This window comes from Rhizomucor pusillus (genome assembly GCF_041956525.1).
Source record: "Rhizomucor pusillus strain CBS 183.67 unplaced genomic scaffold VTP01scaffold_16, whole genome shotgun sequence".
NCBI lineage: Eukaryota > Fungi > Mucoromycota > Mucoromycetes > Mucorales > Lichtheimiaceae > Rhizomucor > Rhizomucor pusillus.
This window is the reverse complement of record NW_027192158.1, coordinates 459954-476462: the sequence shown is the minus strand read 5'-3', so window position 1 is coordinate 476462 and position 16509 is coordinate 459954. Positions and strand designations below refer to the sequence as shown.

The window sequence follows — 16509 nt, the reverse complement described above, 5'->3', positions numbered from 1 at the left end:
ATTATCATTACGGTGTGATTATTAAGATGATGATGACGACGGCGAGGTTGATGATTCTGTTGTAGTTGTTGCCGAGTTGACAATGGCTTCATGCCAGTGATCATCGTGGCTGTATCGAGGCACAGGCAAGGGTTCTAGTTGTGGAGGAGCGCGTTCAATTTTCTGAGCAGCAGCTGCACGAGCACACTTCTGCTGGTACTGTCGTATCCGTTCATATTCACTCCATTTTTTCATAGTGATCTTGGAGCTATCGAATTTTCCTTGTTTTTCACCGTGGTCGGTATCCTTTCCTGCGCCTTCGACTTTGCGTGTCTCGCCCCAGGTAAAGTCGTCAAAGTGCCAGTACGCGTAGCTAGGCAGGACAAAGTTCCAGATGGGGAGACTGACCAGATAAATAATCATCCACGCAATGTATACAACTTTGCGGCTTGTCATGACGATCAGGACTGCAGGGAGACCGAGGATAAGTGCAAGCAGTATGAGAGATACGACGGCCGGCTGGCCGAGCAGGGCAAGGATAATCAAGTACATTGTAAACGAGATGGCGGCTGGGAGCGCCAGGGTACCAACCAGTTCCATGAATACGACGAATTGCATAGAAAAGCAAAACGTGCCGCACAAATCCTGGACCAGGAGGAGTTCCATGAGGTTGTGGATAGTCGAATTGATCCATCGTCTTCGCTGCGACAAGAGCACGCGAAACTCATCAGGCACGACGGTTTTGCAGACTGCTTGCGGCACAAAGAGCATCTTGCGCCGAGGGAATGTTTTGAGCATGAGGGTGGATAGATATCGATCTTCGCCAAGTAGCAACAAATTCTTTTTGTGCAGTGTATCCACGACATTTTCCGAATAGCGTTCAATAATATCCGGATTTGCGAGGATAGGCACCCAGTGCCCGTTGGGTCCCTTGGGTGCCTTGATGCGGTACATGCAAAAGCAGCCAGGCAAACAAGTGACGTTACCAAATATGGATTCGAATGCTTTGCTTTGATGGTGTGAAATGTAGTATTCAAACACTTGGATCATCGATACCCAGCTATCTGTCTTGTTGCCGATTTTTGTTTCGCCGCACAACCCTGCCACTTCAGCGTCGTTCACCATGCAGCTCACAAGGCGGGATAGGGCATCCGGGTACACTTTGGTGTCGGCGTCCACCATGAGCACAATCTCGTATCTATCCGCGCTCACACCCGCGATCCGCCAAATATTGTTAAAGAACTCGTATTCCAGCTCGGTCATGCGCTCGTTAAACATGACCTTTTGCAGAAACGACATGAGAATGACTTGGGAGTCCCGCTTGCCGCGGTTGCCTGGTTTTTTTTCCACAGCGGCTTCCTCGGGCGTGCCGCATTTAACAATGGTTATCATGGGTACACGTTGCTGCTGGGATGAGTCGACCGTGTTGTTGTCGTACTTGTAAAAGCCAGCGTACACCTTGGCCATATTGTGCCGCTTTGTACCATCAGCTATAGCGACGTACGAGTGTGCCTCGACTTGTTCTGGCGGCACCAGGAAATCTCGCATCATTGAAATGCAGATATCAGGCGTCGATTGGTCGTTCCCGTGGCCTGTGATGATGCCATCCGCGATAACTAGAATGAGTTTGTGTGAATTTGGATAGTCGGTGGTTGCAATGGAATCCAGCGTCGTTCGAAGTCCATCGACGCCTTCTGAGTAGCACGTCACTAAGCAAATTGTATGCGCTAGTCGGAACCCAAAGGGCATGTAATCAGGAGCAGGCTGCGGTACGGCGTGGCGTGATACTGGGAACGGCGGGTTGCTACAACTTGTTGCATTGGAGGCTGACGACAGCGAGGATCGACGCGAGGTTGTTGCAGCATCACTTGGTCGATGCTGGTACGGATATTCGCCAAAGAACGAGGAGGCAGAGTGACCGAGAAACTTGGAGCTATTAACCAACGTGTGTGTTTTTTATTCGGTCCAATGTTTTCATCTTATACGTTGACTTTACATACCTTGGCGAGTTTCTCCAGATGGCACTGACAGGGCGCTCGATCTGCTGCTGGTTAAAGTGGGTACTTCCAGCCTCCGGCTGCGTGAAGCGCGAGGTTCTAGGCATGATGGTTTTGCGTTTTTTGGGTTTGGCGTAAGAAGAAGCCGAATAACGACGCTGGTGCGGGCGGATTGCTTCGGCGGGTCGATAGATACCCTGCGTCCAGTCTTCAATCTCTGCATCTCTTTTCATGCGTTCCTTGTACGACCTTCCTTCTTTGAAGTTGCCGAGCTTCCAGGAGAGGCACCAGCCAAAGATCACTGCCAGCACAAACTTTACGAGAATGACACCAAGGATCACGACAAGCGAAACGTACAGCACAATGTCCGAAGCAATGCATCCGACACTCTCTGTGTCTATCTCGCCGACCTTGATGGCGTGCATCAAACACGTCGCTTCGGCGCGCCACGACGGCCGATGCGACGACGCAACGGCTCTTGTCAGGTCTTGGCCCGCAAACCGGCTAGGGTTTTGCAACACAGACGCAACGAGTCCATTGGGCGGGATGTTGAACAGGTCGAGAGGCAGTGCATAGAGCAAGTTCAGGTTGAGAACATGACTAGGACAGCAAATGTCAATTTTCATGGAGTATAAATTAAGTTGCTATTTATGCTAACTGACCTGTTGTAGACTGTCAAATGGGGTGTATTTATCACATCTTCCCAGTCATAGTAGACACGGCCAGCCTTGTCAAACCCACCCTTGCTGTTCGGCACTCCGTGCTTGACCATGGCTCTAAAGTACTCGCGAGCGGTGGGTGATTTGTGACATGCTGTTTGGTTAGAGAATGTTGCTGGATCTGGGATGCTGTCCATGTCTTTCGGGTCAAACAACTGGCAGGGAAAGTATATCCCATCTGTCGAATCTCCTTCTTGTTTTGGTGTGAAAATATGGGTGCATCGCTGCTGCAATGTATCATCGTATTGGAACAGAAACGAGGCATCCAAACCGCCTGCATTGACGGGCGGATATATCGGGTTGGTTGGCGTGTCCGTTACGTCAGGAATCGCCGGGTGGTCGTTCCAGGACGCCAACATGTACGCCCAGCCGTGAATAACGATATATCCATTGTTGATGGTTTCCACTCGAAAACTCAGTGGAGGCCGCGGGCACACTGTCTGCGTAAATCCAAATGTCAAGAACCCAACTGCTACCATGATGCACAGCACAACTGCGACCAGCCCTATCTTTTCGCGAAATGCAAACTGTGCAGCCTTGTCCTTTTTCCCTGGATAATATCATTTTTTAGTTATCTTTGGCTCTGTTTGAACAAGAACGTGGTGTGGTGACGCATTGGAAGTTAGGGATGATGCGGGAGGGGAAAAAGCTAGGGGAAACTTTTTCTTACCAAATACCGCCCGAATGATAATGGGTGGGCAGCAGCACGTTACAGCGTAGCAAAAGACGGTCCAGACACTGGGACACTTTTTGGTCTGTGAGACGGATTCGGTGGGTTTGTTGTACTTTTCAACGACGACGTCTCCTCCTCCCAGCAGATCATTTCTCAGCGCCGATCGTCTACTCTGTGCTGCTGCTGCTGCCTCCCCGGTGCGATAGTAGTGCCTGTTGTGAGATGGATCGATCCGGTCCCGTAAAAGCGAAGTCTGTCGTCTCGGACGAAAATCATAAAATGGATCCATGGAATAAAAGGTAAAGCAATAAGAAAAAAAAAGGAAAAAGGAAAGGAAAATAATGTATATAAAGATACTGGCTAAGCTGCAGACAAAATAGTATGAGTGATTTATTGCTGTCTTTGATAGACCGTCGACTCCAAACCTTTGGGCGGGCGCGCGGGCGGGTGTTTATCGAAAGGAAAAGGAACGTAAGTAATTTTCTGGTCGTTTTACTCTTACAAAGGCGAATTTGCCTGTGGAATTCTACGCTGTTGTTACTTTCGCCAGAGGGTGCAAGAAAAGAATAGAGGAGAAGAAAAATCAGACAGACAGGACTAAGAAAGTACAAGAGACGGATAGGAGAAGTAGCAAGGAGCATGATTTCAACAAAATACGACAAGAAAGGGAGGGGAGGAGTATACCAACATACACACAACTCTATTTTCCTTGCCTGCACGATAACAAAAGCTTTTTAAAGTTATTAGTTTGATTCACAGGATAAAAGACACGCTCTTCTTTAGACATTGATGATAATATAGATTGGGGATTGTTGTATAGGGGTGGAAGAAGGGGAGACAGGACTGTTATCGTGGATGGGATATGGTTTTCTTTTTCGTTTTTCGTTTTTCTCGCTCTTTCTTTCTCTGTTCTCTTTTACTGACAGCAGTTTCCAAATCCACCACCGGATTCCTTTTGCTTCTCGTCAGCGCCTCGGGAAAGTCTGCGTACGCTGGGCGGTCGCAATTGGATGCGCTCACCGCTTGTAGGCCGGGCCACGCCTTCAGATTCCTCTGTATCCTTGGTGCCCTTGGGCAGATTAGCGTAGATGGTATTGAAAACGGTTTCGAAAGCCTTATCGACATTAGTCGCGTCTAGAGCAGATGTTTCCATGAAAAGAAAACCTTCTTGTTCGGCGAGAGCTCCGCCTTCATCACTACTGACTGCACGGCTGTCCTCGCTCAGATCAAGCTTGTTACCGATAAGCATAATCACAATCTCCTGACTTGCGTGTTCACGAAGCTCCTTAAGCCAATGCGTCACGTTCTGGAATGATTGCTGACGGGTAATGTCTGCATAAGACTTGTGTTAGTTTTGCTTCTTTTTCTCTCGATCCTTTTCCTTTCTTTTCCTCCCCGCATACCATATACCAGTAAAGCACCCACTGCACCGCGGTAGTATCTATAGTGCGTTTTAGCTTAGATACCAATTATCCACAATGTGGATCTGTACTTACGCTCCGGTGATAGCTCTGTAGCGTTCCTGGCCGCTCGTGTCCCAGATCTGGGCCTTGATGGTGTGTTTATCTGTAGCGCCCATTTGGGTCAGAAGAGTCCATTGCACGAGTCTACGGCCACTTACCAATTTCTATATTCTTGGTAGCGAATTCTACACCAATGGTACTCTTGGACTCGAGATTGAACTCGTTGGTCTATATCTCGAAATAAGTTCTCGGTCGCGCCGAACAAAAAAAAGGTACAGGGATGAGAGGTGATATTTACCGTGAATCGTGACAACAAGTTGGACTTGCCAACACCGGAATCACCAATCAGAACTAGTTTAAATAGATAGTCGTACTCGTCTTCAGTAAGCATTGTATAAAGGAGCTTGGCAAAAAGAGTGAACAAGAAGAAAAAGTATAAAAAGGTTAGCGGAAAAGAAGCGGAACTGACTGAGGTGGTGATGCGACGACGACGGGCGCAGTTTGTCGCTCATTGGCTCCAGACCGGGACCACTTGATCCAGGCCCCCATTTTGGGTGCATACACCGAGAGAAAGTGGCGTCTGTTGCTACACAACCACCGCCACTGCTAAGCACTGTTATTTGAAGCGTTACCAATGACAATTGCGTCAGAGTCGCCGATATAAGTATAAGCCCAAGTACTACCCATAGATCCGAGCCACTGGTTAAAAAGAGAAATAGATTTGCGTTAGGGACGTCCAAGCCAAAATGTAACCGACCGAACTTTAATAAGCCTCTGCAATTTGAAGCTGTGGATCAATCCTCATCAACCATATTTGGATGGAAACTGCTTTCTCGATATTTGCCGAAAATGTCGTGCTGTCCTTCCTTCAGGGTGTTGTTCTTACGTGGCCCTTAATGTGAATGGCACTAAACAACCAGACCGTGGACCAATCTTGGACTAAGAGGGACAGTTTCTATACATACAAACAACAGCAATGCGCCCTATGATTTCAAGTCTTTTGGATCTCGGTCGCGTCAACCTCCAAGAATCACGGACGAAGTCGAGGATGTAACTGTCCTAACGACTGCAAACAACGACGCGTCGAATACCTTGTCATACAAAGGATTTTGCCAGAACGAATCTTCACGGCGACACAAAGTCATTAAACGTTACTATAACGCGTATCGAGACATAAAGGCCGTAAATACGGCATTTGCTCTAGTTCTATGAGGATCAAGACTGCCCCACGGAAAAAATTGAATCGACAAGAAGCTTTCCGAGAAAGAGGAGACCAACACGGTATTTACTCAAGGGACAACAAGCTCACGGAGCTTATGCTCAATATTAATAGCAATCCTTAGCAAAAAGGACCAGGAAGAATTCAAGAAAAATTCCAATAATTTCCTGTCTCCAGAAATCGACCAATTGAACAAGTTGATAGATGATAGTTCCATACATCCATACCTACTGATGAAGTACAATGCCCACATTAACGTCGAAGTCTGCAGCACCTCAAAAGCTGTAAAATATGTATATAAATACGTATACAAGGGCCGTGATCGTGCCAATGTGCGGTTGCAGAGAAGGCAGGACAGATTGGTGCTACAGAGGATACTGTTGATGAACTACAGCAATGGCAAGATTCCAGATATATTTAAAGTACTGAATGTTGCTGGAGACTGCTTGCTTACCGCACTCATCAGCAATACCCTTCGATGTGCCGCTTGGCCGTCCATCTTCCTAATACCCAAACATTCTATACCGCGATACGGACGACATGGAGCAAGCACTACAAAGAGATCATAAACCAACGTTGACTGCATGGTTCGCTTTAAACCGACAAGATGTTTCAGATCGTCAGTACCGTTACGTTGACATACCGAAATATTATTACTTCAGGAACAGGAGATGAAATCCAAGGCGAAAAGCGTCTGCAGCGATCGGTCGTATGTATTTCGTACAGCCACGGGATTTCAAAAGATACTCTCCTAGGCTTCTGTTACTGCATGTAAAAGGAGCTACAAGCTTTGATCATTTGAAGGCTGTTGATGGCACTACGTATCCTACTTTCCAAGCTGCTGCAAGAGCTCGTGGTCTGCTACGAAACGATGGGGAATGGGAGGACTGTTTGAAAGAGGCATCATTGTTTCAAGTATCCGCGTCACAGCTACGAACATTATTTGCACTAATCATCGCCCAATGCCAACCCTCCGATCCGGCGTCTCTGTGGAATTGATTTCGTGACGAACTATCGGCCGATTCTTTGTACAGAAGGTGGCAGCGGCTTGAAACGGAAGATATGGAGTTATCGTCAGATCAAAAGGAGAACTCTATTATCAAGCATTGGGGGAATTAAATATCTGTCTACAGGTGTATGGTTCATACCGTGCAGATTTCTTGGAGATGCTACAACTTCTAGTAGTCGGTGAAGACATGACCTTTAGCAGCGCTCTCAATAGAGAGCTTGATAGATACGATCCAAACGACCTGCGCGTCCGTTTGCAAGACATGATTGCATCACGGAATCCTGATCAACGCAGAATATTCGATACCATAATGTAGCTATGAACAGCAGCGATGCAGCAAACAAATTGTTCTTCATCGATAGACTTCGAGGCACAGGAAAATCCTTTATGTGTAACGTTCTTTTAGTCATGTACAATCTCAACGCAAAGTTGCTGTCGTAGTTGCCACATCTGGCATTGCTGCGTTGCTTTTGCCGGCCGGTAAAACCGCACATGCTCGGTTCAAAATACCCGTCCATGCTTTAAGCAATGCTTCCACCAGCGCAATGCGTATGGATTCTGCGGAACAAAAAAGCTCAAAGCGCTGGAATTGATTACATGGGACGAAGCTCCTGTTGGCGGGAAGTACTCAAGTTACCTATAAACATGCTCCGTAATCAACATGTCGACGCTGTCAGTGTACAAAATTTCGCCGATTTATCTATTACGTATTGGAGATGGCTATGAACAACCAAGTGATAATGATTATTTGGAAGCAGACCAAATGTTATCGTGTTTGGAGGCTCTCTAAACACTGCCTTTGAATGAACTGAAATCAAAAGTGTTGGATCAATTGATTGGCAAAATAAAGTCTGGCATATGTGGCCGATGCAACAATGCGCTTTTTTTAGGCGTTCCATACATAGATTTGGTATGTCCGTACATTCTTTACGGCAACCCGATGTGATAGCACTTACGGCTCTGACAACTCCAGACGTCCATTCGAGACCTACCGTTACATCCACGGCACTCTTCAGCAACAAATACAAACAACCTACAGCTGTTCTTATCAGTCTCGAGCGTCTGTTTCTGCAGTCGCTGAATAATTCTTTGCTGATTGTTGCTGTATATGTAAAGACCAGAACCTGCTACAGAAACATTGGTGATCCACAACACAGCACACAAAATAATCGAGGCCGCTGACTTCAATAACAACTTCGCCACTGATCAGATTTCCCGCACAGCGCTAAACAATTTCTTCCGGGAAAGGCATATGTTTCCAATTATGGCTCTCTCAGTTCCTACAATGATCGCTGCTGCTGGAACAAACGATCGACTGCACTGTATTTCCCTGTGCGGAACGAACTCGGGGGGGGGGGGTGTCTCCAAAAGGATCACTACAGCGAGCACGAACTGTATTTTAGCCTCTATACCAATGCATAGCTCAGGCACATATATACCTGTCTAGGAAAGAAATATGAAACGTAATGAATGCTACAGCACAGAAAACAAGAGATGACTGTCAGCTGCTCAAAGCATCCCGAAGACGAAATAATATTATGTCTTAAGCAAATTTATGAATAAACAAACGCTGGCAGTACAAAACTAAACTCGCGTACTGCGGCACGTGAAGTGTCCAGTCCTATGTTTTCGGGCTCTTGATGTCGATACTTGCCCGGACGGAAGGTCCAATGCACTGTAAACAATAACAGATTATCTAGCATAAGGCGATTGTCCGTAATCAGTTTCAGCTACGACCTGATACTGTCGCAAAGCTTAACTCGTGACTTTTTTCATGGCAGTGGAATGAAAAAGGCAATTTGGATATCGCCTGCAATGCAGTCATGAGAACGATGCAAACCTTAGATGTCGATGGGCTGATAAAACATTGGTATTAATTTGCTTGGCTACCGGATGCAATGTATGATGATAGTTGAAAGTAGGAAAGGAAGGAGATTCAGATATATAGAAGAAAAGGACTACTTCAATCCCATCCTCTGTATGCACTGAAAAAGAGGAGCAACGGCTATAGCAAGCAATTTAACGTCAACCATTGTATGTAAACAATGGTAACAAAATAAGCTTGAAAAGGCAAACAAACAACAACCGAGCCGGTCGCGGTGAAGGGGTTTTTGGGCTTTTAAGTCGGCAAATTGCAATGCATGCTCTATTCAGAAAATAGATACTAGAGTCACGTTGCTCACCCGGAACTGGTATCCGCCAAAGATGGTTCGGCAGCTGTCATGTCATTATTTCTTCCGTAAGACCGATAGCATTCTGTAACCACGTAGGTTGATTTATCCTCCTCTCAATGCTGGTTGTTCGCTCGGGCTGCTCTAAACTGTAGCAACTCCGGTCGGGATGTAGAGCGAACTGTGCGTTGCACGCCCTTATTTTTCCCCCGGGGGGGGGGGTTGCGACGGTGAAGCCCTGACAGCACACTACTCCTGCTGCCATCTCTTAGCAACAGAAAAGTCAGAGGTGTTGGTAATAGCCAAGGCAAGTGCAGACTTTTTTGTGGGCTGTGACCTTTATCCTGGTTTTTGTTTTCCCACTTGGCTGCTCATATGATCCCGCAACTTGAGTTGCCCTTGTTTTCATCTTCCCCACTTTTGATATCTTGCATTTTTGTTTGTGAAAATAGCAACATGCGTTGCATCGTTTTTGTGCGGTGGAGTAGGATTCGCCAAGGGATAGCTTCGATAGAGAAGGAATTCCCGTTCCTTAGGGACATATTAATCTGACATCCTGTGTCATGTCAGAACGCCACATCACCCGTATATCCAGACCCACCACCGCCACCGCCCATCGTCGTCGTCCTCTCTCCTGAATATATCGTACACCATCGCACTCTCTCGCTCATTGGGAGTTGCGCAGCGCCGGCAGCAGCCAAACGCAACGCACGCACCAACTGGGATGAACACGCAACCCCCTTCCTTCCTTTTTCCCTTTTGTGTTGATCATCACCAGCCATCGACGACGACGTCGTGATAGTGTGCTAAGAAAAAAAACTTTAATGCAGCAAATAAAGATCGGTTTCTTCTCTCTCTTTTTCTTTTTCTCGTTTTTCCATTCCTTTCCCTTTTTCCAGCTTACTTCATTTTGCATTGTGCGTTGCGTGTGTGTGTCCGTCTGCTCCACAGATGTTACGCTGTCAAAAGCAACAGGAAGTCGTTCCGCCAATGCCTTCTTGCAACAACGTTCAGCAGCAACAGCAGCCTGCACAGCATCATGCTCCCCCTCCTCCTCCTCGAGTAAAGTAGCGGACGACGTTTGTGATGTGATCAATTTAAACACGCAGCTTACATTATTTGTTATGTACGTAGCGAGGACTTACAGGCGCGAAGCGGGCATCGCTTGGCAACTTGCGTCAGACAAAATCGTCGACGACAGCAGATAACCGACGGTTGCGCAAAGTGCCAAGCAACGCAACGATCATCAACATGAACATGAAACGCCGTTCGACCGGTTGTCTCCGTCGCCCATCACTCATGTCGACGGATACGACAGCTACGACATCGAGTGCCAGTAAGGTCCGTCTATACGCCCAAAAAAATCACAATGATGCGAAAATTTTTTTGTAACAATGCATATGCGATCTTTTTTAGGAAAAGTGGAGAGCACCTGGACATTACGAAATACCAAATATTTTTGGGCACGACTGCTTCCTGAAATACGAGCCGGTCCCATCGAGCCATCAGAGTATTTTGCGATCGTACAACCCAGAAAAGAACATATCCAAACGCCCCTGGCTACCGGCCGGGATCAGCACCGACATCCCACAGCTACCACCGCTTCCGCGGTCGGCAAACGAATTCGAGCGTAGGCTGCGCAAAGCACTGCCCAACGTACCCGTTTCGTCCTTGGACCCTCGCAACAAATACGATGGATTCAAAGAGATCGGAACTGGGTGAGTTTTGATCATTTTTTTTGTCAACCCACACCATGTAGTAGTGCTAAATATGCACGTACACACAAAACATAAAGTGTAAACGGAGCTGTCGTCGGTGCGGTCCACAGATACAAAAAGAACGTGCTCTTTGCGATCAAACGTTGTCGACTGCATCCAGACAAGGAGTATCGATCAGCCATCGTGCGAGAGCTACGTATTATGGCATCAGGCCACTTCAACTTAATTCGTCTGCGTGAAGTTACACTATGGCGCGGCGATGTTTGGATAGCCATGGATCTTATGCGCTGCTCAGTATTCGCAGTGCTTTGCAAGCGCGGATTACCGGAGGACTATACTATCCATATTACGTGCCAGGTACTCAAAGCTCTCGACCATCTCCACTCCAAGGGCTTCATCCACCGAGATATAAAGTGCGAGAACTTGCTGCTGGGCTGGGATGGTCAGGTGAAACTTGGTGAGTGCGCTATAGTTGAAACAGGATCTGATTGATCAGCAGTGCATCCAACCAACCAAACTGTAATGTAGCTGATTTTGGACTTGCGACATGTATCAATCGACACAACTATGAACGCCTGGGAACGAACAAGTGGATGGCGCCAGAGGTAATACGAGAGCAGCCCTACGACGAAAAAGTTGACATGTGGTCGCTTGGTATCACGGTGATCGAAATGATGGACCGTGTACCGCCTCACTACCTCATTCGGGACAATGTCACCCTCTTTGCTGCCATCCTAAGCGATCCGAGCCCGACCTTTGTTTACAGTTATCCTACCATGTATATGCGCGGTCTCGTCGCTTGGCTGCTCGACCACAACCCACAATCCCGCCCTCCTGCCCGAGACGTCCTCCGTGAAATTGATGCTCACATACAAAGCAAACTACTGCGATGTTGCTCGACCAGCGATCTCGCCCGCTTTGTGCACTATGTTCTTGCAGGCTCAGAGTAGTAGTAAAGTCATCAGTTTTCTTTCTTGTACCCTTAATTAAACAGTTAGCTGCATTGGCAGCATTTGAAAAGCGTCCATCACATGGCCCCGCGTGTGCCAAAGTTTATTTTTTAGATATAATCTGCTGCTGCCAACAATGTTCTGGTTTCAGGCGACCATGTATACCAACACCAAAGAGAAGAAATAATGCCAGCGGTGCTTGTTGCCGCAAGGGATCTGCAACTGAGCATTGTCCTATTGCTGTTGTACAATTACTTTTCCCAGAGTGATCATTTCTTTCTCGAGCATTCTTCGCTGCTGCTGCTACTGCTACCACTCGGATGTTAATTTTGATAAGATTGTGAGTCCAGCGCAACCAACGGGCCAATCCTGTTCGCAACCGTTTGCTTTTGGTTTACACAGGTTTGTCAGCATAGATATCGTATCGGTGCAATATCCATTGACAATTTTCGTCACTATGCAAACATATTTACGTACGACGAAAATCTAAGCAAATGCCTATTGTAGAGCAAAGAGACCATCTACAATTTAGGTTAGTATGTTATCTTCGATGCAGGCATGAGCAATGTATTCTGACACAGATCCATTAAATGCTCTGTTGCGCCGTACAAATTCTCCAAAAAGATATTCGTTTTACAAGCACTGAACGGAAATGGAAGAGGGAAAAGGCGACCAGAAAGGAAATTAGCGCGCGTGTGTACACCAGATATTATTGCAACGAAAAATAACACCAAAAGAGGAAAGTTTTCGAACGCTCTTAGTGCTATATGTACCAGCAGGTGGAGCATTGCAGCAGTAGTCCAAGTACTGTTATAAACGACATACGTGAATCTTTGTCCTAACGACGACGTCCGGGAGCCAAAGTTCCTCCCTGCAGAAACGGGATACTGGATCTTAAGCAGTTATAATTGAACGAAGATCCAGACAACATTCCCACACCGAAGCTCGGTGCTTCGTCAAGGTCTTCGAGTGAACGATCCAACCGGTTTCTCACATCAACAAGTGTTACAATGTTGTATATATTGATCGGCTGACAAGCTTGTTGATGATTTCTCCAGGCAATCGATGTCGATAATGCATGCAGTATTTTTAAAATGTAATGTCGCAGGCTTTGAAAGTCAATGTCGCAGTTTCAAATGTCGCTTACTGAGAAAAAAATTGTCGCGCCCTACCAACCTACTTACCTTTATGTCGTTTACCTTGTAAAACGAAGACTTACCTGATTGGACGTTCTTGACTAGTACTGGAACCATACAACATTACATATTTTCTTTACTACGGCATTTATCCCAGCAATTATGTGAATGAGAAACAAAACCGTGGAAATCGCTCAACACTATGCTGTTACAAGCATCACTAATCCGGGTCGATAAAGTCTCTTTTTCCAGAAATCTATGGCGCTTTGCTTTTAGCGACAGACCAGAACTGCTCAATTGGGTTCAGCTCAGGAGAATATGAAGGTAGATAAGCACATAGATATACTCGAGACATGATATACTTTGCAATATCTTCAGCCTTGTGTATAGAAGCATTATCCAGGACCTGGTAGTGACCTTTCATTTGCGGATATTTGTCCATTTCATCTGAAGTGTCTTTCAAAAAGCTAATATAGTGATCCGTTACAGTACCAGTGCTCAAATATCCAGATTCCTGTCCAGCCTTTCTCTTCTCACTAGGCTTGGGTATTCTCAAGCTAACTTTAATTAAACCTGAAGCAGAGATAGCACCCAATATAGTTGTAGTCTTCGCTATCGTGGTTGGCAGGGTAACAACAGCAGGAGTACATTTTTAGACCAAGTCCTCGTACGTTTCATATTTATATGAAACGCAGATCATCAAGAATCACACAGTTTGTCATGAAGTTCATATTCGTTTGTTCCCACTTGCGAACCCAATCATGTCGTTCTTCAGTCTTTCCTGGGCTATTTCTCTCCACAGACTGAAACTCTACCTGTTTAAGGGAAAAGTTGCACTAATTTCTCATGAACTAATAAACAGAGCCATGGTGACTTTAAGACCATCGAAGTGCTGCCTTAAATGCTCAGTCACTTCGGCGACAACAGCAGAGGGATTAGCATCAATAAAATCAATAATGGCCTTTACGTGTTCCTCAGTCAGAATGCGTCTACGACCTTTCTTTTTACCGCTTTCAAAGATGCTGTCGGGACGCTCCTCATACTGTTTGACCCATCTGTGCGCTGTGCGAACGTGAATACCCAATAGTTTTGCTGCAGCAGAAGCATTCATACACTTCTCAATCTTCAGTTTGAAGAATCTAGCCTTGTCTTGAAAAAGTGTAGGAAGTAAAAGTGCGTTTTTTCCGTCACATCTCTCATACGAGAATCCTCATCTCTAGGCTTATCTACTTGCATCGCGTTAGCTCGATGAAATTTCTCTGCAGGCATTTTTCGCAAATACTGAGTATGAGAACTAATCGTTTCAAGAGCAAATTCTTCCTGGTCAATGATGTAGTCGATCGGTTCATATCTACCATTTTCATCGACGATATTTCCTTGTCCATCTTCGTATAAAAATTGAGCACTCAAGTTCGAAATTGTAAAGTAGTGAAGAAGGGAAACAGAGAAGGAATACAGGATTTTCGGAATTAGATGTCGTACCACCACGAAATGTTGTCGTCAACAGATGTCGCCCTTTTTCACTTGTCGGGCATGAATGTCACGTCATCCAAAAGAAAAGAGGTTTATTCAAATGTTATAAAATGAAGTTCACATCGGTATGCTGTTCAAACAATATTCAAAGAGGGAAACAGAATTATTGATATTCCCATTGAGATCTTGTCACTAAATAATGGCGCGCATCGTGAGCCGGAGGATTAAGAGGCCATTTTTTCAAATTACACGCGGTGCATTGGCGAGCTAATGCAGTTCTTTATTGCGTCGCTGCCAAGCTACGTAGTCGAATAAGATTGCTTTTTTGTCTTCACCTCCAGTGCGTTGTATCCGCAGTACTGAAGTGGTTATGATTGTCGAAGAAGCATTTTTAGATTTTTGTAGCACTTTTCCAACAGGATACACACGATAGTACTAATAATGGTATTTATCGGAAGTATCATAAAGACAGAGCAATTACAAGTATGAATTTTTATCGAAATCAGAAGGGACCTGAGAGAGAGAGGTATCATTGCGTGGAGGTGAATACCATTTTTCTCTTTGCCACTGTCTGAATTGATGCTTGGGAATAGCTGATGATGGATGATTATAATTGGTACCAATTGAATTCCTTTTTTCTTCGACAAGATCCATTTGCTGTCGTAATTTGATACCAATCGATTCCAACTGCGACCATTAAATTAATAATAATAAAAAATAACAAGAAACGAGAATTAAGAACGGTGTTATATAGTGATATTTGTATCACCTACTCGTAACAAGAGCAATGCTTTTAATGAAGGAGTAAATCTTTTAACTGATGCTAATGACATTGGGAACAGGAATTTGAATTGAGGAATCGACACGTACAAGCCAAGCTATTCGAGGTGGATGGTGCATATTTGTCCTTGGAGTGCTAGAGATCAAAAGATAGAAAAAAGATGAAACCACAAATTTAGTATGGAGTTCATCCTTCATAAACGACTAGATATTTAGGGCTTACCTGTCGATTGTATCATAAATCCTTTCAATTCCGACGCGACCTGTGCTTCCAGAGTTGTCATCAGCAGCCTGTCCAGTACATCTTTCCCTTCTCGCAAAAGTTTGCCAAGATCAACGGTGACTTTATCATCATTGTTGTTTTTTGCTGCTTCTGATGTTCCAATGTCGATAACTTGTCGATGATGATGACAATGATAGCGGAAACGAATATCAATTTTGAAGCTGATAATGCGTTTGTTTGTGTTGTCATTTTCGCCGTCGTGTTTTGAGTAAGCCGCCTTTTTTCGAATGATGAATATTCGTTCGTGGTTTCAGAACTGATCCATATAAAGAAGGCAGTAAGAGTTAGTTGGATGTTTGCATAAAAGACGAAATTCTTTCACTTACATTTCCGTGGTGATTAATGAATCACCTCCAAAAAGACTATCGAAAAGTGGCAGCCAAATTTTGTATGCAATATCGTACTCTGCGCAAATGATAGCGTTCAATGGATCCAGTAAAACGAATGATGATGTAATGAGATCAGTCTAGTATAAAACAAAGTCATCGATGAGTAAAGAACCAAGCATCTGCAAGAGATAAATACTCACGCTTGCTGGATTAATTCCAATCCTTTGACTACATTAACATCGAGAAATTCTTCGTCCATTTTTCTTGCAACGTATGATCGTGCACCTCTCAAATTGTTCTCTTCGCAAAGCTATACATCATAAGTCAGTACATATTGATCAAGTGTTAACGTATGCATGTCTTTACCTTGATGACTTGAATCCATATATCATCCGAAGTTGGAGGTAGGGTGTATTCCTGAAGCTTGTACTTTTCGATGTAGTGCTTTTTCATATCACCCCTCTTGCCAGATTCAAATAAGGATGCTTGGCTTTGATGATTGTCGTCAACAAAGTCCAAAATTGATGATAGGCTGGCGCCGTTACGAATAACAATCTTGTTGGTGATGATAATAGAAGACAGCAGTATACCCAGCATTCACTTCATGACA

At 45.2% G+C, this 16509-nt stretch overlaps 8 protein-coding genes across 8 annotated transcripts; 4 read left to right on the top strand and 4 right to left on the bottom strand.

Annotated features, from left to right (window-relative positions):
• Nucleotides 1-21: 21 nt before the first annotated feature.
• On the bottom strand, nt 22-3657 carry VTP01DRAFT_3433 (uncharacterized protein; the record flags this gene model as incomplete). Its single annotated transcript, XM_069382004.1, has 4 exons — nt 22-1912; nt 1980-2576; nt 2639-3245; nt 3366-3657. 4 exons carry the CDS (start codon nt 3655-3657, stop codon nt 22-24), a joined length of 3387 nt encoding a protein of 1128 aa, XP_069236591.1.
• A 627-nt stretch (nt 3658-4284) lies between these two features.
• VTP01DRAFT_3432 (uncharacterized protein) lies at nt 4285-5222 on the bottom strand (the record flags this gene model as incomplete). The annotated part of the gene is made up of 5 exons (XM_069382003.1): nt 4285-4700; nt 4772-4809; nt 4865-4934; nt 4990-5059; nt 5130-5222. The coding sequence occupies 5 exons, from the start codon at nt 5220-5222 to the stop codon at nt 4285-4287; spliced, it is 687 nt and encodes a 228-aa protein (XP_069236590.1).
• Nucleotides 5223-6039: 817 nt separating this feature from the next.
• VTP01DRAFT_3431 (uncharacterized protein) lies at nt 6040-6619 on the top strand (the record flags this gene model as incomplete). The annotated part of the gene is made up of 2 exons (XM_069382002.1): nt 6040-6112; nt 6165-6619. 2 exons carry the CDS (start codon nt 6040-6042, stop codon nt 6617-6619), a joined length of 528 nt encoding a protein of 175 aa, XP_069236589.1.
• A 597-nt stretch (nt 6620-7216) lies between these two features.
• VTP01DRAFT_3430 (uncharacterized protein) lies at nt 7217-7652 on the top strand (the record flags this gene model as incomplete). Its single annotated transcript, XM_069382001.1, has 2 exons — nt 7217-7371; nt 7466-7652. The coding sequence occupies 2 exons, from the start codon at nt 7217-7219 to the stop codon at nt 7650-7652; spliced, it is 342 nt and encodes a 113-aa protein (XP_069236588.1).
• A 319-nt stretch (nt 7653-7971) lies between these two features.
• On the top strand, nt 7972-8241 carry VTP01DRAFT_3429 (uncharacterized protein; the record flags this gene model as incomplete). The annotated part of the gene is made up of 1 exon (XM_069381999.1): nt 7972-8241. One exon carries the CDS (start codon nt 7972-7974, stop codon nt 8239-8241), a length of 270 nt encoding a protein of 89 aa, XP_069236587.1.
• Nucleotides 8242-10220: 1979 nt separating this feature from the next.
• On the top strand, nt 10221-11898 carry VTP01DRAFT_3428 (uncharacterized protein; the record flags this gene model as incomplete). The annotated part of the gene is made up of 5 exons (XM_069381998.1): nt 10221-10292; nt 10365-10571; nt 10647-10948; nt 11026-11405; nt 11477-11898. The coding sequence occupies 5 exons, from the start codon at nt 10221-10223 to the stop codon at nt 11896-11898; spliced, it is 1383 nt and encodes a 460-aa protein (XP_069236586.1).
• A 1392-nt stretch (nt 11899-13290) lies between these two features.
• VTP01DRAFT_3427 (uncharacterized protein) lies at nt 13291-14145 on the bottom strand (the record flags this gene model as incomplete). The annotated part of the gene is made up of 2 exons (XM_069381997.1): nt 13291-13607; nt 13887-14145. 2 exons carry the CDS (start codon nt 14143-14145, stop codon nt 13291-13293), a joined length of 576 nt encoding a protein of 191 aa, XP_069236585.1.
• A 1425-nt stretch (nt 14146-15570) lies between these two features.
• On the bottom strand, nt 15571-16496 carry VTP01DRAFT_3426 (uncharacterized protein; the record flags this gene model as incomplete). Its single annotated transcript, XM_069381996.1, has 5 exons — nt 15571-15826; nt 15897-15932; nt 16013-16036; nt 16100-16209; nt 16266-16496. The coding sequence occupies 5 exons, from the start codon at nt 16494-16496 to the stop codon at nt 15571-15573; spliced, it is 657 nt and encodes a 218-aa protein (XP_069236584.1).
• Nucleotides 16497-16509: the final 13 nt, after the last annotated feature.